Source organism: Cygnus olor, chromosome 2 (assembly GCF_009769625.2).
Source record: "Cygnus olor isolate bCygOlo1 chromosome 2, bCygOlo1.pri.v2, whole genome shotgun sequence".
NCBI classification, from domain to species: Eukaryota; Metazoa; Chordata; class Aves; order Anseriformes; family Anatidae; genus Cygnus; species Cygnus olor.
In genome coordinates, this window is record NC_049170.1 from 45,137,716 (window position 1) to 45,160,683 (window position 22,968).

The 22,968-nt window shown below is 38.6% G+C and overlaps 2 protein-coding genes across 5 annotated transcripts in view; one reads left to right on the forward strand and one right to left on the reverse strand.

The window, feature by feature from the left end:
- SH3BP5 (SH3 domain binding protein 5) overlaps positions 1-1,723 on the forward strand; it is a 48,662-nt gene extending 46,939 nt beyond the window's left edge. For both annotated transcript variants that reach the window (XM_040548397.1, XM_040548398.1), the window contains exon 9: positions 288-1,723. In XM_040548397.1, the coding sequence (XP_040404331.1) occupies positions 288-469 (182 nt within the window). In that variant the 3' untranslated portion in view covers positions 470-1,723. The remainder of the gene's footprint in view (positions 1-287) is intronic.
- A 662-nt stretch (positions 1,724-2,385) lies between these two features.
- The window catches only part of CAPN7 (calpain 7), a 34,633-nt gene continuing 14,050 nt past the window's right edge, over positions 2,386-22,968 (reverse strand). For 2 of the 3 annotated variants that reach the window (XM_040548394.1, XM_040548395.1), the window contains 12 exons: positions 22,491-22,637; positions 20,773-20,879; positions 19,231-19,351; positions 18,845-18,989; positions 17,774-17,873; positions 14,812-14,947; positions 14,284-14,359; positions 11,749-11,894; positions 11,202-11,264; positions 8,412-8,542; positions 6,799-6,891; positions 2,386-6,719 (listed from right to left, as the gene is read on the reverse strand). In XM_040548394.1, the coding sequence (XP_040404328.1) occupies positions 6,575-6,719; positions 6,799-6,891; positions 8,412-8,542; positions 11,202-11,264; positions 11,749-11,894; positions 14,284-14,359; positions 14,812-14,947; positions 17,774-17,873; positions 18,845-18,989; positions 19,231-19,351; positions 20,773-20,879; positions 22,491-22,637 (1,410 nt within the window). In that variant the 3' untranslated portion in view covers positions 2,386-6,574. The remainder of the gene's footprint in view (positions 6,720-6,798; positions 6,892-8,411; positions 8,543-11,201; positions 11,265-11,748; positions 11,895-14,283; positions 14,360-14,811; positions 14,948-17,773; positions 17,874-18,844; positions 18,990-19,230; positions 19,352-20,772; positions 20,880-22,490; positions 22,638-22,968) is intronic. The other variant, XM_040548396.1, reaches the window with a different exon arrangement.

A 22,968-nucleotide genomic window follows, 5' to 3' on the forward strand; every position in this document is an offset into this window, starting at 1 on the left:
GAAACCACTTGCAGGCTTTGCAAGCCCTTGCTGACATATTCAGATTAGAGGATTACCACTGTTCTTGTGCACTCCAACCTAAGTCTGTTTACACTGTAACTTACTGATGCAGTGCACAAGATGAGCGCGGCTTGGAAGGCCAACTTCGGTTTTGTTAATGCATCTTGCTCCTGCTCCTATATTTTTGCGTGCTTTGGCAAAGGAAGCTGCAGAGGGACGACTCGCTTGAGCCTTAAGTTGCAGAATGAAATCTGGATTTAACATCTAGTTTAATCCTTTCTTTGCAGGGGATAGGGCAGAAGGGGCTGAGAACAAGACAAGCGACAGAGTGAACAAGAATAGGAGCAACAACAGGAGCAGCTCCACTGAGGGGCTGGCTTTGGATAATCGAATGAAGCAGCTCTCCCTTCAGTGCATGAAAATCAAAGAGGGAATATGCGCAGGCAGAAAAGCTGCCCAGATTGGCTGAGTCCTCCTTGTGCCCTGTCCTGATTAATGGGAGTATAAATATTTATACATGAACTTCTGAGTGTTTGAAGAACATTGTGCCAATAATATATGCCAAATCTTAAGCGTTTACTCTAAGAATTTGAAACTGCACTAAGAAGTCTAATTGATGTTGAGGGCTGAAGTTTTTATTCAGTAAATCCTTTGTAGGCCAGACAAGTTATCAAATGGTAAGCTGTGCCCCTATTTCACAGACTTTGTAAATTGTTTTGTAGCAGCCTGGCTGAAGCAATAACTAGCAATGTTCCTGTGTAAATTCATGCCAGTAGGGGGTCTGAAATTCAAGCCAGACATTTGCAGAGAGCAGTTTGGCTTCAGTTTTGTAGAATGAAATGCTCTTTAGATACAGTGGATCTCTTGAGTATAAGTGGCATATTCTTTAAACATCTGTATTTGTCTGTATTATGCTGAAGCTGTAGAAATATTTTGTGTACAGGAAAGCTGCATGTGTGGGTCTAAAAGCCTTCACTCTTCCCTTGGTGCTCACAGAAAGGATAAAGATTTGTCATGCCTATAAAAACTGGCGTAAGAGACAGAAACGGGATGGTAATGCTCAGCAGTGATAGGCCCCTTCTAGCCACCTTCCTGAGTCTGGCTTGGACTCTAAGCGTGATCCAGTGACCAAAAGAGTTGATTGGCCCCTTGCCCTTCCCTTCCCCTGAGAAGTGAAGTATTATTTTCAGCACTTTAAGTGTTATTGCTCAAAAATGGGAGTGATAGATGTTTTCGGGACAGTTATGATAAGGGGTTCATCCTTAAAATATGCATGAAGAAAAAGAATTGCCAGTGTAGATTGACAATGTGTTCTTAAATTTCTCCGTAGGTTGTACTGTGTGGGGTTTTATAACTGTTAAAAGGACTTGAGGTTTTAGTATGCCCTAGAGAAAGTGTTCAATAAAACTAGAAAGGGCACAGGCATGTTTTGCCAGCAGCTGTTAGGCAGTAGTAGTGTCTGGTAATTATGCTAATAAGTAGTAGTAAAAATCCTAGGACTCTTCAGTTTTGGTGGCTAAGCATTTCTGAAAGCACCATTTTATCTAAAATGTCAGTTTCTATTGTTAATTTGATGGGAATTTTAGTATTGCCCGAAGTATTTTCTATTCTATGTTTTTGCAGTCCTGTTGTATTTTGTCCTTGCCACAGCTTGTGTATCTATTCTCAAAGTTAATGTAAAATTCTTCACACTACAGTAAACATTTTTGTTTTCCACATTTCATTTCGAGTCTGTGCAAGCTAAGTGTATCTCAACCGAATCTTCTCCCACAGCAAGTTTAGTCTTTAAATATCCACCTCCAGCTGAAGACTGCAGCCCAGTGTCACTCACTTTGCTATTTAGAATCCTTTGCAATGCGTGGAAACTGTTACCTCCTGCCAGCTTTCTGAATCCTTGTATCCATGATTCACTTCTTGCTCTGAATTGTGAGAGACTGGAGATGAAGTCAAGTTTTCAAGTCCCTTAGTACACAGATAAGAGGAAGATACATGTTGTACAACAAACACCTCTGTACTTAATGCTGCTGAAATTTGCTCTAAGGATGTGCAGAACCACAGGTAAAGAAACATGTTTCCATAAAAATTACGTTCAACACATTGTAGCTGTTAAACTATAGTAGCTGTGAATATATGTATTTACATGTTCCAAAGACCATTAGCAGCATTTCCCAGCCCAATACATGCTTAGGAAAAGACGACTCTGATTCCAGCTTCTGATGTCATTGCTTGGGGAAAAGCTGGGACTGACAGTGTTAAATATGAAATGAAAAGCAGTAGTGCAGTGTCACACTATTAAATGTCTTACTTAAAATTTCATAACTAAGCTACTGTCTGTATTGCATACAGTTAGAGAAACCAATGGAGGAACTTGAGGCTGAATATCTATTTTTGTACACCTGCCAGTCAATCTCTAATACACTTTTTTTTTTTCTAAGCCTCTTGCTATCAAATTTCCTCCTAGTGTCAGCCCTGACTGGAAACCCAAAGACCCTACACTGGTGTAAAGAATAACCTTATGTTCAGCAGGGTACAAGAATGTTGCATGTGCTGCCTTGCATATGTCATGATGGGGTTCAGTTCCCAGCAGATTAAAACCATTGATCAGAAGTGTGGAAGGGTGTGGAGCCCAACAAACACATACTGTTACACTGTGTTTCTTCAGTATTTGTTCAAAGATCTTGCTACAGCCTTCTTCCTTTGGCAACCCCAGTGCTCAGCAGGTAAATTACACTTGAAATGTGCAAGCAAACAGGCACAACTGCATGTCTAATAAATTAATGGAAAACTCATTTTATTTTAAACTCCATAAAAGGTATAATTATAAATACGACAAACTTAAATGAACATACATGACTGTGGAGTACAGGCAAATGAACAAGCTTTCTCTGGTTATTTTTTGTAGGAATTCTTTATGTATTCTGAAGCGTAACATGATGGTAGCCACCTTTATGGGTATAAAAATAAGCCTCTGGTGTATCAAAGTATATGTGATCAGTGAGAATGTATAAAGCAAACTTTAATCTAGGAATTCTACTACTCTTTGGTATTATCACACAACTTAAATGTCATTTTTTCACTAAGTGATAAAAACCTCTCTTGTATGTACACAAACTTAATTCTAAGCAGCTGCTTGTTCAAACACCTAATAGTTCACATGGTCAAGTGCATAAAAATTACCGTACAAAATAGTTGCATGAAACTTGCATCAGGAAACTAGGACTGAACCTCAGACTTGGGACAGATGAGAGAGAAACTTGATATCATTCATCCAAGTACTAACTCTTGGTAAGTCTTTGAAAAATGATGGATTAGATTAATGAAGGACTAACCCCATTCCTTCCTAACAAAACAAACAGATGTGTGTGTCTGGGGGGCATCTCACCCTGAGCTATAAACAGCAGCATATGGTGGTGTGTATGGAGCTCTAAGGTAGGATTTAAAAAAAAGGCAAAAAATAAAACCTTAGAAAAGGTGTTTCAGCACATAAGCAAGGAGAACATCCAAACTTCTTAAAAGAGTATCTCCAGTTATCCCTCAGCACCAATGAATAGAGAGAATTAAAAATCATTTCTTTATAGTAGCCTTAGTAAACCAAAGAAATTATAAATCCTCTTAAGGCCCCTTACACCTGGCTTTCGTTGTCATTTAGCTGCAGCTTAGACAGTTTACAACTGTACAGTTAGGAATACCGTCTGCTTGTTGGTCAACTTTGTAAAGCTTTGTATTTTAACGTTTAAAAGCTTTAATTAAATGTTTACAGGCAGAGAACGCTTAATAGTCAAGAGCTGCATGACTGGGAGTAAAGTAACATGACCAATGTACCCTCACTACAATCTAAGCTGTTGTGCAGCTATTTCAATTTTTCCCCACACAGGCCTTACTCTTTTCTAGAAGTATTTTCTATGCAGCATTTCCCAGCTTGACTCAATCTAATATTGTCATTACAGATCAAAAATGACAACTGATGTAGGGGGGAAAGAAAAGCTTAACCTACATCTTGGGCTGAGGCTGCACTAAAACTTAAGGAGCAGTTTACTCTCCAATCATTTTTCTAGATTTGTAGAAAAAAATTATATAAGTATGTAGTTGACAGAAAATATCAGAAGAAAGAAGTAATCGCGACTAATTTCCTAATAAAAGAGGGCAATAAAATAATATTGTAAAAGTAATTTGTCACAACCAGAACTGGCAGAGACCAAAATTTACAAGAATAGCTTGTGTATTTCTTTTGAGATGCTCCACATGAATGTTCTGTCCTATCTGTGAAAGGAAATGTATAGTGATGGTATTTTACTAACTCTGCAGGTACAGTATTTGGATAGGACTTGTCTTAAAAAGGACAGTGATACTGAACTTATCCTGTGCATTTTATGGGCATAAACCCAATCCACTGACTGTACTGTGTATGTACAAAATGTTATTGTATCTGGGTAGAGACAGCTTTGTCTAGCATTCCTTGCTTTTGCTTTAGTACAATATGGAAGCTGAGTCTTATATGTTTGTTTCATCCAATGTAAGCTTTGGCACTAGCTTGTGCTTGGAGAGAGAAACAAAAAAGGGGAGGGGAACAACTTCCTACAGAGTAGAAATCGACTACAAAAGAAAAACAGATTTCACTGTAGGCAAGTCTACCAGCTTGATCTCAAACAGCAGAGGACATGCAAAAACTTAGTTCTGGCATCTGCCTTTTATACAGTCAAGAATATACTGTTTAGATTTCATAACTACCTCTAACTTCATAGGTGTTAAAAATAGATGCAATATATTCTGGTTTAGCCTGTGCTAAGATTTATATTTTTCTCTATAAATCTGTGTTAAGTGAAATTTTAATTTTGTAGAGAGGAAGCAGTCCTTGGCACAACTGACTACTCCCAAAAGCCAAGGATAACCATAAAGGAGTTGCTTTTTGCTCATCTTGTGCCCATACAACTCCCTATGTTGATTTATTGCAATAATCATCAGAAACTTCCCTGCAAAAGAAGCTAAGTCACACTATGACAAACTTGTCACAAAGCCCAGATGCAGTCTAAGAAGACATGTTTTCAGTGTCCTTTGAAAGCTAGACATTTGTTAAAAAGCTGTCCGATGAAGGAAATGAAACAAGAAGGGACTTTTACTTTATGGAGAAGGTAAATAGCAGATTTCCAGGGGAGTGACTTGAGCCGACAGATATTTCTTGTTCTCCTGTACTACATGCTTACTTTCCTAATGAACAAATCTTATTTTTTAGAGCACAGGTACTATTTAAGTAATATCTTTTTGGTCAAAAAATTGCCAGGTAAACCTGAATAGCAAAGAACTTCCTATGGCTGTTTTAAAAGCACCCTCTCCTCCTGTCACAGTTTTTTTCTGTCATTTGTTTAAAAAAAAGTTAACCTTCAATCCTTTTCAGATATTTATATTTGTGTATATATATATATATCTTACAGGCTAGAGATACAGTAGACTTTACTTTTTTTCCCCCTGGAGTAATTCCACTTCCACTGTTTTCTGAAGAACTTTAAACCCTATTTCTATTGACACCATGGGTAAGTGCTACCTTTGTTCATCAGTTTCAATTTAAAAATGACTCTTCCTATGCAGGCTAAGTACTTGCAAAGAAGTGTTTTATCCTTATTATTTTTGTTAGGATGCTGATAGGAAGGAGTGAACTACCCCCTAGCACCAGCAAGTGAGACTACTGCAGTATACTTCAGTAGATACTGAGAATCTTACAGTGCACCTTCAGATGAAAACATTTCATGTCTGCTAAGTGACCGGCTTGCTGTACTGTCTGTGCACGACTGTTGGTTAACTTTTAGTGCTGATTGTGATCAGGCTAGGTTTTGCAGCTAGTAGGAAGAAAGCCATACAGTACCTTGTGTTATAATATGTATTAAAGTAATACCAATACAAAATAACAGTTCTTAAAGTACGTGTAATATGGGTGAATCCATTGCTCTTTTAGAAATATCTGAAGCTGGCATCTTCCTTATCCTTTACATCTATGTACGTACTCTAGATAAGCTGAACATGTTAGTGGCAGCCTGGAATACATGCTCAGCAGTAGTAAGCTCACATTTAAATGTGAGAGCTACTTCAGTGCTGAAAACATTCAAGACATTCAGTACAAATAGCAATTAATACATATTTGGTCCTGAAGCTGAATAAGCAGAATACACAATAATATTATTTTCTTAGATGTTTACTTTTAAGAATAAAATCCTAAACCCATAGACCCTATATTTCAGGAGAAGTAAATTTCAGTGTTAGTTTTTCTCTTATATAAACCCACTATATTTTGATTTGAAATGTAGAAAGATTCTAGTAAACTATGTTCTGCCAGTTCATTTGAACGTAAGCATTTTAGCCTGCTCACAAGCCTATTGAACAGTGCTCACTCTCATACCGTAGCAGCAAAAACCACAACTGTCTACCACAACTAATCAGCAAATGGGTGACTCCATGGTTTTGGCTATGACTTATGCGTAAAATAAAATTGCATTCTTTTTGTAGTAAGAGTTATTCACCTCTTCTCAGACTGTAGGACAGGTCAAAAATACTTCTTCAAAGAGTAGTGCACAAGTCTGTCTCCTTACTGAAGCTGTGATACCTTAAGAGGAGTAGCACTGTTGAAATCTAAGAAAAAAGGACCCTCTTGTTGAGGCAAGAATGTGGTGGGGATAATGTTGTAAACTCCAGCAAGTATGTTTTCCACTTCTAAGTAGCAAAATCCACACCTATGATAAAAGAAGTGATCCATTGTAAGATCTGAAATGTTTCAGACTGCTAAGACTTCATTAAATGAACTATTATTACCTGTAGTCACCACTGCTCTTCTTCTGAAAGCCATAGGAACCAGGATCTCCTACTGTTGAGACTGTGACAAGTTCAAAGCCAACGCTGTATTGCCTGCAAGTAAAGTGACACACTTATTTTAGCCATTTGGGTCACCAGGAGTATCATAAGGAGAGCACTTTAAAAAAACCACTATATAGTACAGCTGGAACACATTTAAAAGTTTTGTAACATTTGTGACAAAAATGCTAATGAAAATTACCACAACATGAATGTACAATTTGGAGGAAGACACGCACATCCATTTCAGAACTGTACTCTCTGGAAAATTACTGATAGTTTTGTCTCTGCACCAAAACAGCCTGCAAGTGGTTAAACTTGTGGTGACATATTTCTGTGCTGAGTGGCACAGATTCTGGGCTGTGATCTGATCACTGTCAGAGGAATGGGAATGTTGGTCATCTCAGCAGAACTCTCATGTTGCATTACAACTTGGGACAATTTGTCTGCTACCTCTTAATACATGCAACAAACACAAGTGGCCCTGTCATTCAAACTGCCCAAGAATGAGCTAAAAATGCAGAAAATGCATGCAGAAGAAGAAATGCTTAATTAGTGGAGCAGGAGAGCCACACCTTCATTGAAGCACATCTGTACTCATCTTCATTTCACAAGAGGAGTTTCCTCAAAAGGGGAGGAAAAAGATGTGCTATTTGATAGTGTACAGCTTTGCAAAAAAAACCAACAAAAACACAAAAGAACCACAACACTTGACTGCACGTTAAGAGATACATTGCTATTTAGAAGCTCCGTATGCTGGTATTTTGAGGTAGAGAATGAATTTTGCTGAAGGAATTTGACCTGCATAACATCAGCAGTCAGACTACCAGTTGTGAGAAAACACTTTTTTTTTTTTTTAAAAAAAAGCATACGGACACTACTTTGTGTGCAAATGGGGCTGTGAGGGTCAAAAGCTTCGAGCTACATTTTAAGTTAAACCTATTTTATGTTCTGCTTTCTCAAATATCCCCTCCAAATCTCAGTCCTCTTAAGCCCTTCCAGGAATGGGATGCAGTAGTTGATACAGGTATATTCTACCAGAGTGACAGCTGAGTGCCCATAAATTTATAAATATTACTTGCAACTCTGGGGAGAAGCTTTCAATGTGAAAGATACTCCACAGGGCACTGACATACAGTTCTTCTCCCTGATCTGCTGGTCACAGAGTAAATGAACTTTCAATGGCCTATGCAGTACCTTGAGCTCTATTTAACAACCTCTTAAGTTAGTGTTTAGTATCCCACATATTAGCTCCGCTATAAAAGAAAAGGAAGTATGACCATGAGATAATTTTATGAGGAAACAAGTCCTTTGTACCCTCTTCCCTGCTCTGCAAGACCTAGTTCTACTCAGACCCCAGAACTAAAACAAAAGAAGACTCCTAAAACAAAAGTTTAAATTGCTACTGATGGTGAAGTTAGAAACATAAGTAGTACTATTCATCTGAACTGCCTCCTGTATCTCATCTTCTGAGTTTTCAGGGCGCTTCCCACCCTCCCCTTGAAAGATACTCACAACACTCATCCACAGCACATAATACTCACACTGTGTTGGTACATGCTTATTCTACAAACCTTGGTCCACGTAGTTCAATTAGTAATGGCCCACTCTTGTCCATCTGGAATTGATAAATGGGGTTATTTTTGTAGCTGTCTCTGAAATTTCCACATCCTCCAGCACTGTGACCTTTCCATTGTCCATTAACCTAAAAAATGAAAAATATAGAAAATTTTATATCCTGAGGATTTGCATGTATAGAAAAGCAACACAAGACCAGAAGCTCCTCTCACTTCAGATGTCACTGATTGAGGGAATCTGTATTTTTAAAGTGTAAGTGAAATGCAGAATGTGTTAGTATTTAGAAAGTTTCATTGCAGTCCTCCACCTACCTCACTCGAAGCCTTATATCCCTTATAAAGGTAGTCTATTTTTCAGCTTATATTTAGTAAGAGTATCGAGTGACCACGTCTGACTATGAGAAATTGTATCTAATGAAGAATCTATATTCCCATCTATCCTGTGCCTACTTCAAGGTTTTTTGTTGTAGGTTGTTTAGTTTGTCACTTGTTTGTTTCTTTGTTTGTTCTCTGTTGTACCAAATGAGAAGCACAAACAGCACAAGAGTTACAACATTACTTGTGTTATAGCCTTTGCTTTTGAAATGACTCCTCCCACCACTGGTCCATTCACATCTATGCACTCTGAGAAACAGCATTGGAGGGACAAGAAAGGTGGATAAGGACAGATTCCAAAGGGACAAAGAAATACAAGAAAAAGAATGCTGCTCAGACAGAGGAACAGGCCATCTGTTTGCGAGTTCCCCCTGCTAGTCATTAAAGTGAAAGCTTAGACTTCTAAGACGTGCCAGGCATTCACACAAATTTATAGCTGAGATACATTCCTTGTACGTCACTTCCCTCCCCTTTCCATCAAGCCAGCAGGGATCAAGATTTTTTCTTGTGATTTAGTTTCTCTGCCCAGTGTCCAAAAACCTCAAACGTGACAAGTTTGGAAGCAATGGGGATTTCTTCCCCCACCATGCAACTACCCAGGAGCCTGAATTGCTGTGTTTTGCGAGCTTTCCAGACCTCTTCCACCTCAGCTGCACTTTGCTCCAGGAGCCCCACTATAGCTAGGCTAGTGCCAGAAGTTGACCTCTCAACTTTAGTATGAGACAGCTAACAGGGCTTTCTTTTGCTGGTAAACTGTGAATTAGTTATCTGCTTGTTTTTAAATGTGGTAACTACTAAACTAATACCAAATAAGCATTAAAGAAAGGCAACTTGCTTTTTGTATTTAATCATACAGATAGAACATGCCTTTTATTTGAAGGCTAGACACACATCTTCAAATAATTAACAGGTTTCCACATACTTAATTCTCTCTTTAAACATGTTACAACATCAAACAGATGACCTGCCTCAAACAGTTGTGTCACCTTCAGTTTGTTTTTGCCTTCTTAAACCACTCTCCCAGCTCAGTTTTTGAGAGCTAGAAGTGACAATTTTCTGCATTGAGTGTTTACATTGTTCCCAGGAACCTCTCTAGCCACCTACCATTCTCCTGAACAAGCTAGATTCAAGGGGCTCTTCCAGAACTAAAAGCTAGTATGAAACACTGCCCAAACTTAGAGCCTGGCTGCCAGATGGTATGGTGCCTTGGCTACATGAAGTAACATAATCCTCAACTTCAGGCACCAGCATCCTAGAAAATGGACTGTTCCACTGTGGCTGAAAGTAGTCCCGTTTCTCTTTTCCTGAAGACATTGCTTCTTTGGACAGAAGACTTCTGTCTATAATAGGATTTCCCAGGGTATGTACACAGTAAGTAGAGAGATGAAAGTTAACAGCTGGTAATTTATTCTTCCTTGAGGATGAAATTGCTAATACCAGGTATAGCTCTGAAAATAAACATCATCCTGTGATCTCCTGTCTATTTATACTTCAGCTGAATGCATAACTGCAGCTCATGTTAACATCTGAAATACTAACAGCAGCTGGCCCCCAAACTGCCTGGGCTTCTCACTAGTTTTAGTCAAGTTTTTTGCTCTTGCCCCTGCTGCTCTACTCTTTCTAATCTTGGGGGGCATTTATATATGAAACGTACCATCCATATATCACCTTATTCCTATTTTGCAGTGCAAGTGCTTCTCCCAGTGATTACAGACCTTTGAGATGTCTTAGCAAAATTGAAGACTAGTAAAGTGTCGTGATATTGCCATGCTAAGTCCATTTGTCACAGTGTTGGTATTGGTGCTTTTACTTTGCCATTGCTGATTTTGCCCTGTCATGCCAAGAACTTTTCAAGAAAACCACGCGCTTCTCACAAAGGAAAATGAGTGACATTCTTGGCTGAGTTTTTACTCTACAGTAGCACTGGCACAATCTGATCTCTGCACAATAATGGCGTATTAGGGTACAGGCTGTTACTCCAAAGGTCTGTCTATTCTACAAAGGTTTTACAGTATTAGCTGCACTGGTACAGCTGTAACACTACTATGAAGATGGAGTTTACATACCAAATAGGATTTTTATGCCAATAAAAGTTAAGCAACTATTCTTACAGAGTGGTGTGAACAGAGTGAGTCAACCACCCAAGGCTTTTATGTTGGTACAAACAATACCTAAAGAGCAGCTTTGGCATGTTATATGCAACAAAAGTATAGGATTGGTGTTAATGCTAGGTATGCTTAGATTAAGCTTCAGTTGACCTCGCTAAGAAGTTTTGTTTGTGAGACAATAGCCTAAGCTGGCATTTCTGGACATTAGCACAGAAGTATATTTAGAAGCCTTATATATCTCAGATATGGAAAAGCCAAAACCGAATTATTATATAGAGACCCATAAAAGAAAATATTTCTTTACCCGTTTGGAAATGGTGTAAGGTGTGGGAATCTTGGAAAAGGTAAACTTGCACAAGGAGTACACCTGTGTTGTAAAAGCAGAAGTTGGTTATGCATTCATCTGGCACTTTACACATGAATTCATAACATATTAGAAAAGAAAAAAAGCAAAATTGCCTACATAAACAGTTTTTAGATACTTGTTCACTTTACATGCTTTGAAAATCACCACAAAGGAAACGTAGCTTTAATACTTGGGTAAGAAGGAAGGAGGTCATTGGAGTCCATGTCTTGATCAGAAGAGATCTCAGGGGAAAAGTAGTGGCTGACTGCCAAGGAAGGCAACTCCTGTCCCTATCCCCCAACTATACTGTGTAGACACAATATATTGTCCTAACTACAGGGGAGAACATTATCAAGCACGTTATCCAGCAGTTCTGCTCCATCATTCATAGCCTCCCTCAAAGTAACAATATCAACCCAAAAGCATTCTTGTTCATCAAATTAACAAATAAAGTACATTTTACAGTATAATTGTTTACATTCATTTTGAAATCAACAGTACGTACCCTGATCGTGTAATGGATAGTGTTTTGTTTCTCGTACTGGGACACCACTAAGGTAAACGTATGGGTCCCTGGAGAGGTCAGCTTTATCTTGGTCAGATAATGAGGGCTGTTGATCCGAATACCATCAATATATGGAGGAGGGTCAGCTGAAAAGGAAAAGGACTTTTTGCACATCAAAAAAATCCCCCAGCTTGGTAAACTTCTTAGCCATTTTATAATCAGTGAATTTTGCCCAGAAAGTCAGACTGTTGGTACTAAGGTCAGACTATAACCAGACTTGAGTGCTCTCAAAAGAAAGCCTCAAGATTTGGTCATAAAAAAGGACAAATAGTATTAAGAGCAACTGTCATTTTCAGGAGAGGTACATCACATGTCAGGACAAATTCTGCACTTAAAAGTTTGGCTTAGGTCCCATGACTTACAAGAAATGTTTGCCCATCTCCTACCAATGTCTCTATCCAAAGGAGACCTACTGTGATTATGTTGAAGTTTAAAGAAAAGAATGAAGAACGTTTGAGTATTCTATACAAATAAATCTATGAAGTATCTTTTAGAGATGCTCCCTTTTCTGTTGACGGGACAGTTCTAGTTGGTAAACAAGACTCTGCAACAATCTTAATGTCTTCAGGAGAAAAAAAAAGGCAACAAAACCCCACTATCTCCATCTTTTTCCCTTCCCCTTGGTATCACTACACACGTAGCTGCATCCCCGTAGCAATGCAAATGCAGTATTTATTATAAACATCCCAAACATTTTCTTTTACAATTACACAATACAATGTGTTATTCAGTCTCTAATTGGTAATTTCCAGACTTCTTTTAATTTTAGCAAAGCACGAACAAACCTAGCCAATTACTTCAACAGACCCAGGCTCAGGTCCTTTGTTCTACAAAGCAACATGGGAGAGGGGAAAGGATTAATATAAAACAATGAGAAGCTTAGGAATGGGAAAGCCCTGCCTCTGTGCCAAAGGATTAACCTGTTTTGTTCTGATCTCATTTTAACAGATGGTAAAAATAATACTGCAGCTTGACAAATCTATTTCCATGGTAAAAGGTTTTAAATGAGTTTGAGCTCGTGAGATTAAAAGTTTGTAAAAGAGTTTGGGTAGCAAGATAAAACAGATGAATTATCCAGCTCTTGTTAATAGTCTTTCTGGAAGACTGACTGTTTCAAGCACAACCCAGTAGTTCCTCCGCTGTACAAATGTGTTTCACTTGCCCACTTGAGAATGTTTTCAGTATAACACACATGCAAAATAAGCACTGCTACAGGAACTAGCAAAATCTCAAGCATGTCTTGGGCAGTAAGGAGAAGCAAGTTCTTTAACAAGATCAGCTCTTGCAACAAGCAGTGATTATTTGGTAAGGTCTCAATGGATGTTTTCTGATCACGGAGTATTTGGATTCTAGGCAAACTGGTTGGCATAGTTCAGTGAAACAAGACCAGAGATGAACACCAGAACCTTTATCAGCCATTCCAGTAGGAGAAACAAATAAAACACACACAAAAAAAAAAACAAAACAAAACAAAAAAAACAGAAGCACAAATTCCACTCTTTGTTCAGAAGAGCTTTAGAAGCTGCTCTCTGATTAACTCCTGCTATTACCTGTTGTGTGAGCAGCTACCTGAACACAACTCTAGTTCTGAAGGGGTTCCCTATCTGTAAAAGCAACAGACCAAATCCTGCTTATGCTAGGATGTGTTTTCACTGAATTAATTCAAGGAGTTTTTGTTGTTGTTATTGGTGTTGTTTGTTTTTTAAATGCCAAGACCTCTATGGTGACATAGAGAACAAATAAAATCATGGTGTTATCAATCAGTTCTACTTCAAGGTTGCAGTCTACCTAGCCATTACCTTTACTTCCTGTGTCTCAGATCTGCTATTTGTCTTGAAATAAAACATGCATGGCTTTTCTGCAGCTACAACAAAGCTCCAAAAATCAATCCCCTTCTTCTTAGGGTAAGCAGAATCTGACCTATAATGACCAAGAGTAATGCAATGCTTGGATAAAATTAAACATCTGAATATGTTCTTAAACAATACATACGCAATGCAGCTGAACACTTCAAAATATTTTAGAGTATCTCATGAACTTACTTTGGATACTTTGCAAAGCCATGCTCACAGAACAGTTAACATTGATTATTTTCATTTAGGAGAAGCTGTAAACCAAAATCATTTCACCAATGCTATCTGATAAACAGAAGCAGTGTCTCTTTTAGAGTTAACTACTGCCACTGCAAAAATAAACAGGTCAATAAAGAAAATGCTGTTGCAAAATCAAGTGTTAGCAGCACTACAGTAAACCTTTAAGTAGGGTTAAGCACTTCTAACAGTTGCAGCTTGGTTTATTCCTTCAGTGTAGTCTGTTGAAGGTGGTCAAATGCCTGAACAACTATTTCAAAAGATTGATCTCTTAGAATGAGACATACAGTTTTAAAACAAACTGTGCCTTTCTTTCCTACAAAATCCTTTGCAAGTATTCATTTACTTCTAAGCATCATCTGTTTGACAATCACAGTATACTAACCTGGATAGTAAACTTTTTTGCCATCAGTCTTGTATACAACCATTGTAATGAATTCCCGATTGTGTGCAAAGTCATCCTATAAAAACACAAATTAAGTAGAGAGATATATTTCTGTGGAATGTAACTAACATTAGATCAAGTACAACATTCTCTCAAACCCTTTGATCATCACATGGTATGGTCTCATAGCTGTATTGGTGAGGTATTTCAGTAAATTTCTTTTAAAATGTCTGAAAAAAAAAATACCACCAATTTCACTGAAAAAACTTCAGACCCTCAGGATTTAGAATTACTTCAGTACCCTTATGGTGTACTCTCTCAATTTTTTACTCTGAGCCTGTTTCAACAATCTTGTATGCAGGTATCTATACCCACTGAATTTAGAATTTGTACACATTCACATGCAGATACACCTGAACATGAACATATAAGCAGTAATATGCTCATACTAGAGAGAGCAGTATAGAAAAAAATACAGAAGACATTATAGAATTTAATCTGGAAAACATAAGGAAAAGAACTTGGCACCTTATCTGTGATGTGTCTGCTAAGCAGAACCCAGACTGCAGCACCACCTTGTGGACAGTGGACCTCCAGTTTGTACTGAGGATTATTAGCCAGGCTGTAAGCATCCTTCACTGGACCTTGTTTTGCATCCCAAGTACTAGAAGCAATGCAGACACTTTGTTAGATCAGTAGGACATTCATTTGCACTTTGAAAACTAACTCAAAATCCTACATGCATAGAGCTATCTATTATCAGTAACAAAATTACCAAAGGCTAATTTTCTACTGGTGTCTACAACTACTATATTAGGTAATTGCTGTGTCAGAAGCTTTATCTTATATTTGTTTTTATAAATGACTTTGCTACAATACAAGCATGGTTATCAGCAATGCTAAATGCAAACAGCTTGTTTGGTATGGTGACTGCAACCACACAAAGCATAGAAAAAGGTGAACAATTCAAAGAGCCTGGGCTAGCCAAATATTGTCATGATTGCCAATTTTTTCCCCATAATTTTTTATTCAGGTAAACTTTAAAATAAGAATTAATCTCTTTCATGTTTGGAAAGGTGCCTGCATAAAGTCTTAAATCCTTGAGGTACCCTATTACAAAGCCTGCTTCATGAACTGTCTAGACAAGAAAAATATGGTGTGGAAAAGCAAGAAGTATTGACAACAATGCAAAATGTGACAAACTGGGGACAAAAATGGATGAAGCTATTCTTAAGTCCCATTGACCCTCCCACCCTTTTTTAACTGAGCAGCATGTGTGAATGGCTGGCCGCATTATCAGCAAAGCTTCAAATTATTACTATCAGTACGCCACTTTTTATGGCGATTGCCACTGTGCTAGGCATTTCCCTAAGCAGAGGCATGAAAATCACTAATAAAAGGGAACACAAACTAATAGATGAGATTTGAGATTAACATGTACATTATGTGCACTCAGCAAGTTTGCTGATGACACCAACCTGTGTGTTGCAGTCAACACACTGGAGGGAAGGGATGTCATCCAGAGGGACTTGGGCAGGCCTGAGAAGTGGGCCTGCGTGAACCTCATGAGGTTCAAGGCCAAGTGCAAGGTCCTGTATCTGGGTCGGTGCAATCCCAAGCACAAATACAAGCTGGGCAAAGAATGGATTGACAGCAGCCCTGAGGAGAACACGGGGGTGTAGCACAGCATACTGGAGTAGGAAGACAGCGAAACCCTCACTACTAGAAACTGAGGCATTTCTCCTCAAACTGGGTAACAGAAAGGCTGAATGTGATGGATACTGGGTGGGAGACAGGTATTGTGTTCAGAAAAAAAAAATAAAAATCAATGGCCAAGGAAGGTAAGTTAAAACAATTGTGACTGGTGAAAAATGTAATTTGACCGTTCTGATGTGAGTGAACACACCTTGTAAAGACAACAGGCACTGCAGTCGATCTAGTCAATCAAGGGAAACCAGCTGATGTGACCGTTTTGGACTTCACCAAAGCTTTTGACATGGTTTCCCATAGGATCCTACTGGACAAAATGTCCAGCATACAACTTAACAAAAACATCATACGATGGGTGAGCAATTGGCTGACAGGCAGGGCTCAAAGGGTTGTGGTAAATGGGGCCACATCTGGCTGGCAGATGGTCACTAGTGGGGTCCCTCAAGGCTCCATTTTAGGGCCAATCCTCTTCAATGTTTTTATAAATGATTTGGATGTAGGACTAGAAGGTGTTCTGAGCAAATTTGCCGACGACACCAAACTTGGAGGAGTTGTGGACTCAGATGAGGGTGGAAAGGCCTTGCAGAGAGATCTGGACAGATTGGAGAGCTGGGCGATCACCAACCGCATGAAGTTTAACAAAAGCAAGTGCCGGGTCCTGCACCTGGGACAGGGCAACTCTGGCTATACGTACAGACTGGGCGATGAGACGCCGGAGAGCAGCCCCGCAGAGAGGGATCTTGGGGGTTGTGGTTGACAGCAAGTTGAATATGAGCCAGCAGTGTGCCCTGGCGGCCAGGAGGGCCAACCATACCCTGGGGTTCATCAAGCACGGCATTGCTAGTCGGTCGAGGGAAGGGATTGTCCCGCTCTACCCTGCGCTGGTGCGGCCTCACCTTGAGTACTGTGTGCAGTTCTGGGCACCACAGTACAAAAAGGACATTAAACTGTTGGAGAGTGTCCAGAGGAGGGCGACAAAGATGGTGAAGGGCCTAGTGGGGAAGACATATGAGGAGCGGCTGATGTCACTTGGCCTGTTCAGCCTGGAGAAGAGGAGGCTGAGGGGAGACCTCATCGCGGTCTGCAGCTTCCTTGCGAGGGGGAGTGGAGGGACAGGCGCCAACCTATTCTCCGTAATCACCAGTGACAGGACCCGTGGGAACGGTGTTAAGCTGAGGCAGGGGAAGTTTAGGCTGGACATCAGGAAGAGGTTCTTCACCGAGAGGGTGGTTGCACACTGAAGCAGGCTCCCCAGTGAAGTAGTCACTGCACCAAGCCTGTCTGAATTTAAGAAGCGATTAGACTGTGCACTTAGTCACATGGTCTAAACTTTTAGGCAGACCTGTGTGGTGCCAGGAGTTGGACTTGATGATCCTTATGGGTCCCTTCCAACTCGGGATATTCTATGCACAAATGACTTGCAACTGTCCAGGAAAAATAATTACGAATAAAAGCTAGGTTACTCAAGCATAGCCTAGTGACTGATTAAACAAACACGGAATGCACAAAAATCTGATTTCTGTTCTAATACAGAGATATAGGACTGAGGTCAGAAGCTGCTTACACAACCTTATGTCCACAGCATCATCATGAAGGTCACAGGAGTTTGAACAACATTACAGAAACACTCCAAGCCTGAGTTCTAAATTCAGAAGTATCAAGTCAGGCTCGAGAGCATGGTCAGAGTCCAACTTCTTCAGCTGTAACTGGGAAGAATGGAAGGAAGGAAACATCAAAAAATTTACTGCTATATTGACAAAAAAATTTCTCTTGGACCAACCTGTGAATACATGTAGACTCTTTAAAAAGACTTGGGTTCCAACTCAAATAAACAACATCATAGTACTGGCACAGGTCCTCCCAGGCAATCCAGAAGATCCCTAAAAAGGGACTGCTGTTACTGTTTGCTTACCAGACACCTCGCTTTTACTCTTTTTACAAGAGTCTCTTTCCAGGCAAATAATAGAGCTTACATAAACCCACATTTCTGTATAGTCATAATGTTGCATTGCCCACATTCCTAAGTTTAAACTTAATCCCCAAAACAAACAAGTTGAAACAAGAAAAACAAAGAATAACTGCACATCTCCAAATTTTCAACCTGAAGCTGTCAGGACATTTTTCATTCTCAAGCACTAATCAGGAGCATGAGAAAATCTTTGTTGTATCCAATGACATCACTAATTGATTGTGAACTGCCTATTTCCTAAGTTTTTGAGAAAAAGTTACATAATCAAATAGGTTCCCCTACTTCAGCAACCTAGTTTAGTAGCATGATGAAGTATTTAATAAACTTGAGTATGTTTAAATGCATTTCTAAGGTACTTCACTGAATATCCATTGGACTTGCTTTTGGCACCCCAAATATGCTTCGTCTTTACAATTCTCATGTATTTATTTTAATTCTCTATAGCTCACTTAATTATGACTCCAACCAACACCACCTGCAAACTGACAGATTCCCGATGCAGTGAACTCTCAAAAAAGGTAACACCATCATAATGAAAGCCCCTGATATAGGCAGCTGCAGATCTTGCAGCACTAAAAAAAAAAAATATACAGAGAACAGCTACACTTAGACAACAAAACCAGTATGTCAATACAGTTTGAAAAATTAACTCCCTTAAAATTTATACAAAACTACATGAATAATTTTAACTGCTACGTTCTACAGATATACAATTCCTTACTAAATGAATCACCAAGTAAATAATGAGCTAATCATTCATAACAATCAGAAAAAAACACGGCTGCTATTTTTTTTTCTATATTTCTTTCTATCTTTCTGCAGGGATAAACCACAAAGATCTACATTATTTAATTATATAGCTACTTTTTTATGCTTTATTACCATTGTCTATTTTCTGAGCTGTTCTTGGATCAAAGTTCAAATATTTTTGTAAATCTGGGGTCCAATTTCTTGTGTCATTCTCACTGTACCTTCCCTTCCAACGTAAGTGGCTCCAGGGATTTTTCAACTGAAGGAATCTAAGTCCCTAAAGAAATACAAAATAAGATTTCCGGATTCATCTTGTCAAGATTCATGTTATAAATATATGAATATGGAATACAGACCAATATCTTAAGGAAATAAATCATCATTAGGCTTCTGGAATTTCCCAATGAAGCTCAGACAAAATAAACTATATGAGCCATTAGAACAAAAATCAGTAGATACCTATCTCAGACACAAGCTTCAAGCAGGTATCTGAAAAAGCTTTCAGTTTTACTCTGTACCTTATATTCTCTTATATCTAAGACTGCATAGGCATGGGTTGGAACTAAACCCCATTTTTCTCCTTCCTCTTCAGACATCACACCTGTTGCTGTTGTGATAAGGACATCTCCCTTGTGAAATCTGTTCAAAAAGAGGTCAAAGATAACTTAAAATGTTACCAGTTGCAAACTAACATTTGACAGACACTGCAATGGTATGTTTGTACACTATTTGTATGACCATGCTTTAAAAAAACCTGAAATACATTTTTTGTAGTCAGAAATCACATCTGAAGAAACTTCAGAAAGTGGAACTATTTTCTTCCAGTATTTAAGTACAGGCTACAAGTAAAAAAAATGATTACTTTTGTTACAAATGAAAAATCATCATCTGTCAACCTGAAGTTCAAGTATCACTTAAAGATACTCTTCACAGATCTTGAGCTGAATACAAACGTGGTTTCATCAACACTTAGCCAAATCACTGCATATAGTAAATTAACAACTCCACTGACCCCAGGATTTTAAGGTGGCTTTCCCAAACATGGGAGAAAAATTAATCCTTCTAGACTTTTGCAAATGTTTACACTAAGGTTTTGTGTTATTCAGTACAGACCTATAGGGTCTGAATCATCAACAAATCAGTTCTGCAATTGTTCTGAATTGCAATCATTAACTTCACAGCAAGTACGGCTGTGAAGACCTGCTAGCATGCTTTCCAGCACATGCTGAAAAGCAAGTGTGCACTCAGGGTCCCTACACGGTTTACAGGGTCACTGGACTACGGATTGTCAGTCTAGCACAGATCAACAACAACAGTGAAGCTGTAATCTCATCCTAATTGCAGCCACACCTCCAAACTGCAATGCCAGAATATCTGAAAAGCTATTAGCAATAAAGTGTGAGTTCCTAACCTACTGAAAAAGCACTGTAGAAATAGTCACACATTGTCATCATAAATGGAGTTGTTTCAGTCAACAGAATATCTGGTTGAAAGAAACTGGTTGCAAAGAAGTTTTGAAATAAATCCAAGTACTTGCTAGTTGACGTTTAATACAGCTGAAAGCTGTATCTTTCACTATAAGTAGAATTGTTACAGTAAGCCTGAAGATCAGTATCACAGTTTTGACCAGCTTACTGCTGTTCCTCCAGATTTACTAGTGGAACATAACCAAGATCTTGTGATACGACTATTAACACCATACTGCATCCATTTGTTCCCCTGATCAAGTTCCAAGGGATACGCTTCCTACACTTCCTTCTACTTGTTAAAGACTTAGCTTTTACCATGGTTCCAACCTGCTCTTCTCTGACTATATTCTAATTTCTTCATCAAGAAATGGGCTACTGTTCCCCCTGCCCCATATGCAAAGAAAAAATTCCACAGTATTTTACACTTCTCTTCTATAAAATTCATCAATCCATCATTTTTTATTCTTCCAGCCAGCATATGGAGATTTTATAATATACTGTTGAGGGCTCTGTGGTGATTGTACTCCGTTTACATTGGTAATTCAGCTACTACACAGCAAACATTTTAATTAGTTAAGAGAGAATATCTACCTCTGATAGAGCATTCTGAAAGTGCTATCTTTATCGAAAGCTTGATTGTCAGAGTGCATAGCAATTCTTTCCGGTATCCAACCAGTCAGTGCATGGAGATCAATATTCTGAAATACAAACATTCGAGAGAAATCGTAACAGATAACCCATCCGTAACCTTCTGATGCCTGTACATAAATTATGACTGCCTTGAAAAAAACCAGGTATACATGCTACAATACAGTTCCATACATAAATACATAAAAGGCTCAAGATTAAGAATATATAAGTTGGAAAATGAACTGATGAAGCACCAGAATTTCAGAGCTACAGAAGCATTAAAAAGTGATCAACCAGCTCTATGATGTGTTCCATTTACTTCTTTGATTCCAGGACTTTTAAAGCACAGTCTCAAGAACTATTTGGAACCTTGCTATTATATATGCATTTTTAATTATTTAAGTTTTATTTCTAAGGCTCAGGGTCTAGGATTTTTATTCTTTTTGGTACGGCCTTTCATGTTTTCTGTCATGCTTTCCAGTTAAAAGACACTTTAACCTCCCCATTTCATCTCCTTAAAATACTGCTCCTTCCCCTTTCTTTTGCTTTGTACTCCTCAAAGGAAAAGCAGGAACTATAAATGCTTGAAGGGTCAATAAGCAGCACTGGTGGGTGGAAATTTCAGGAATTACAAATACAACACAGACAATAAGTAAACCTGAGCAGACAAGGAAGCTATAATATAGTCAAAAGATGTGGGATGGGTGGAGATTAAATGTCATGAGTCAAGCCGTTTTTCCAGATAGCAAGTTAAAGGAGGACAATGTGAATAACACAGCTATCGTCTCATAATTTCTTGCTCTGCAAAACAAAGCAGCCCACCACTGACATAAACATACATGTTTTTATAGCATACAAAAACATGCTACATTTACTCCTTACGCTTATCAAGACAAACGTGGCTTTGTATATTTCCAAAGGTGATGATTACCTGTCATATCCACAAAGAATGTAATTATCAAGACACCAACTAGAACATGAACAGCACCATGGAATCAAAAATATACTATTAACATTCTTATGAATGAAAAAAAATTTTTTGAATAAAAAAAATCAGAAATACTTCGTAAGTAATAAATGAAGATTATTTGGGCAACTCATTTGAGTCAACTAGCCTCTTTGAAAGAATAGTTTGCATGTCAGCTTAGCTGCAGCATTATTAATGCTTCTTCAGTAGCTACAGTATAGGAACCTGAAACACTTATATAAACGCACGGATCAATGTGGTAAACTTTCACAGACCAGAAGTACTTGCTCCCTCCATATACACGGAATATGTCAGTCTGTTCCTTTCCTATCCAACTCTTTGACCTAACAAGGGAAAACCGCCCTATTTACAGAATAACAGTTGAAACAAAAATCAGCATTATTGATGCAGGCAAAAGGAGGTATAACTAGACTTAATAAGAACACATACACTTTCCAACCATACGTTCCAGTCCTACAGTCCCAGTACCAAGATTAACTCCATCAAACTAGAATGAGTAAGACACCCTCATGGGCAGAGATCTCATCAAGCACAGTTGAGTACACTTGTGGAATGAAGAAACAGAAAAAATAGAAGGAATCAAAGACTTGCCTCCCCAAATAATTAATTTTGATCTCACTAGAAGGAAAGTTATTTGACAGGTTATCTAACTGGATTTTTTTTGGCTTGTTAGAAATAACCTAGTACTTACAGAATTTGATCCAGGAAAATCATATCCTCCCATGACCTTCATGTAGGCCTTTTCTATTAGTGATACCCATAATTCATTCTTATTGTTAGAATAAGAGCAGAGGAGTTCCCCACTATGATCAACAGGTAACTGGTCATCTATGATTACCTGTGTAAAATAAACAAACAAGAAGTCATCCTAAAGCAAATACAGTATTCTGGAAATACTTCAAGAACTATAACAAAACCAAACTCTCAGCAATACATATATTCTGAGACACAGCCAGACCTGACCACTTTTTTTAGATGTGGACACCTATATCAATCCTGCAGTGATCTGCCCTAGTGAACAAAAAATTGTATTGCCAGTTCTTACGCACACTGGACCACCGGGTTACCAGCAAGCACCTGCCTCAGTTTCCCCTATATAAAATGGAGATGTTAACAGTACTTGCTTGTACAGGGTTTAACATCTATTGAACACAGCTACAGAAAAACTC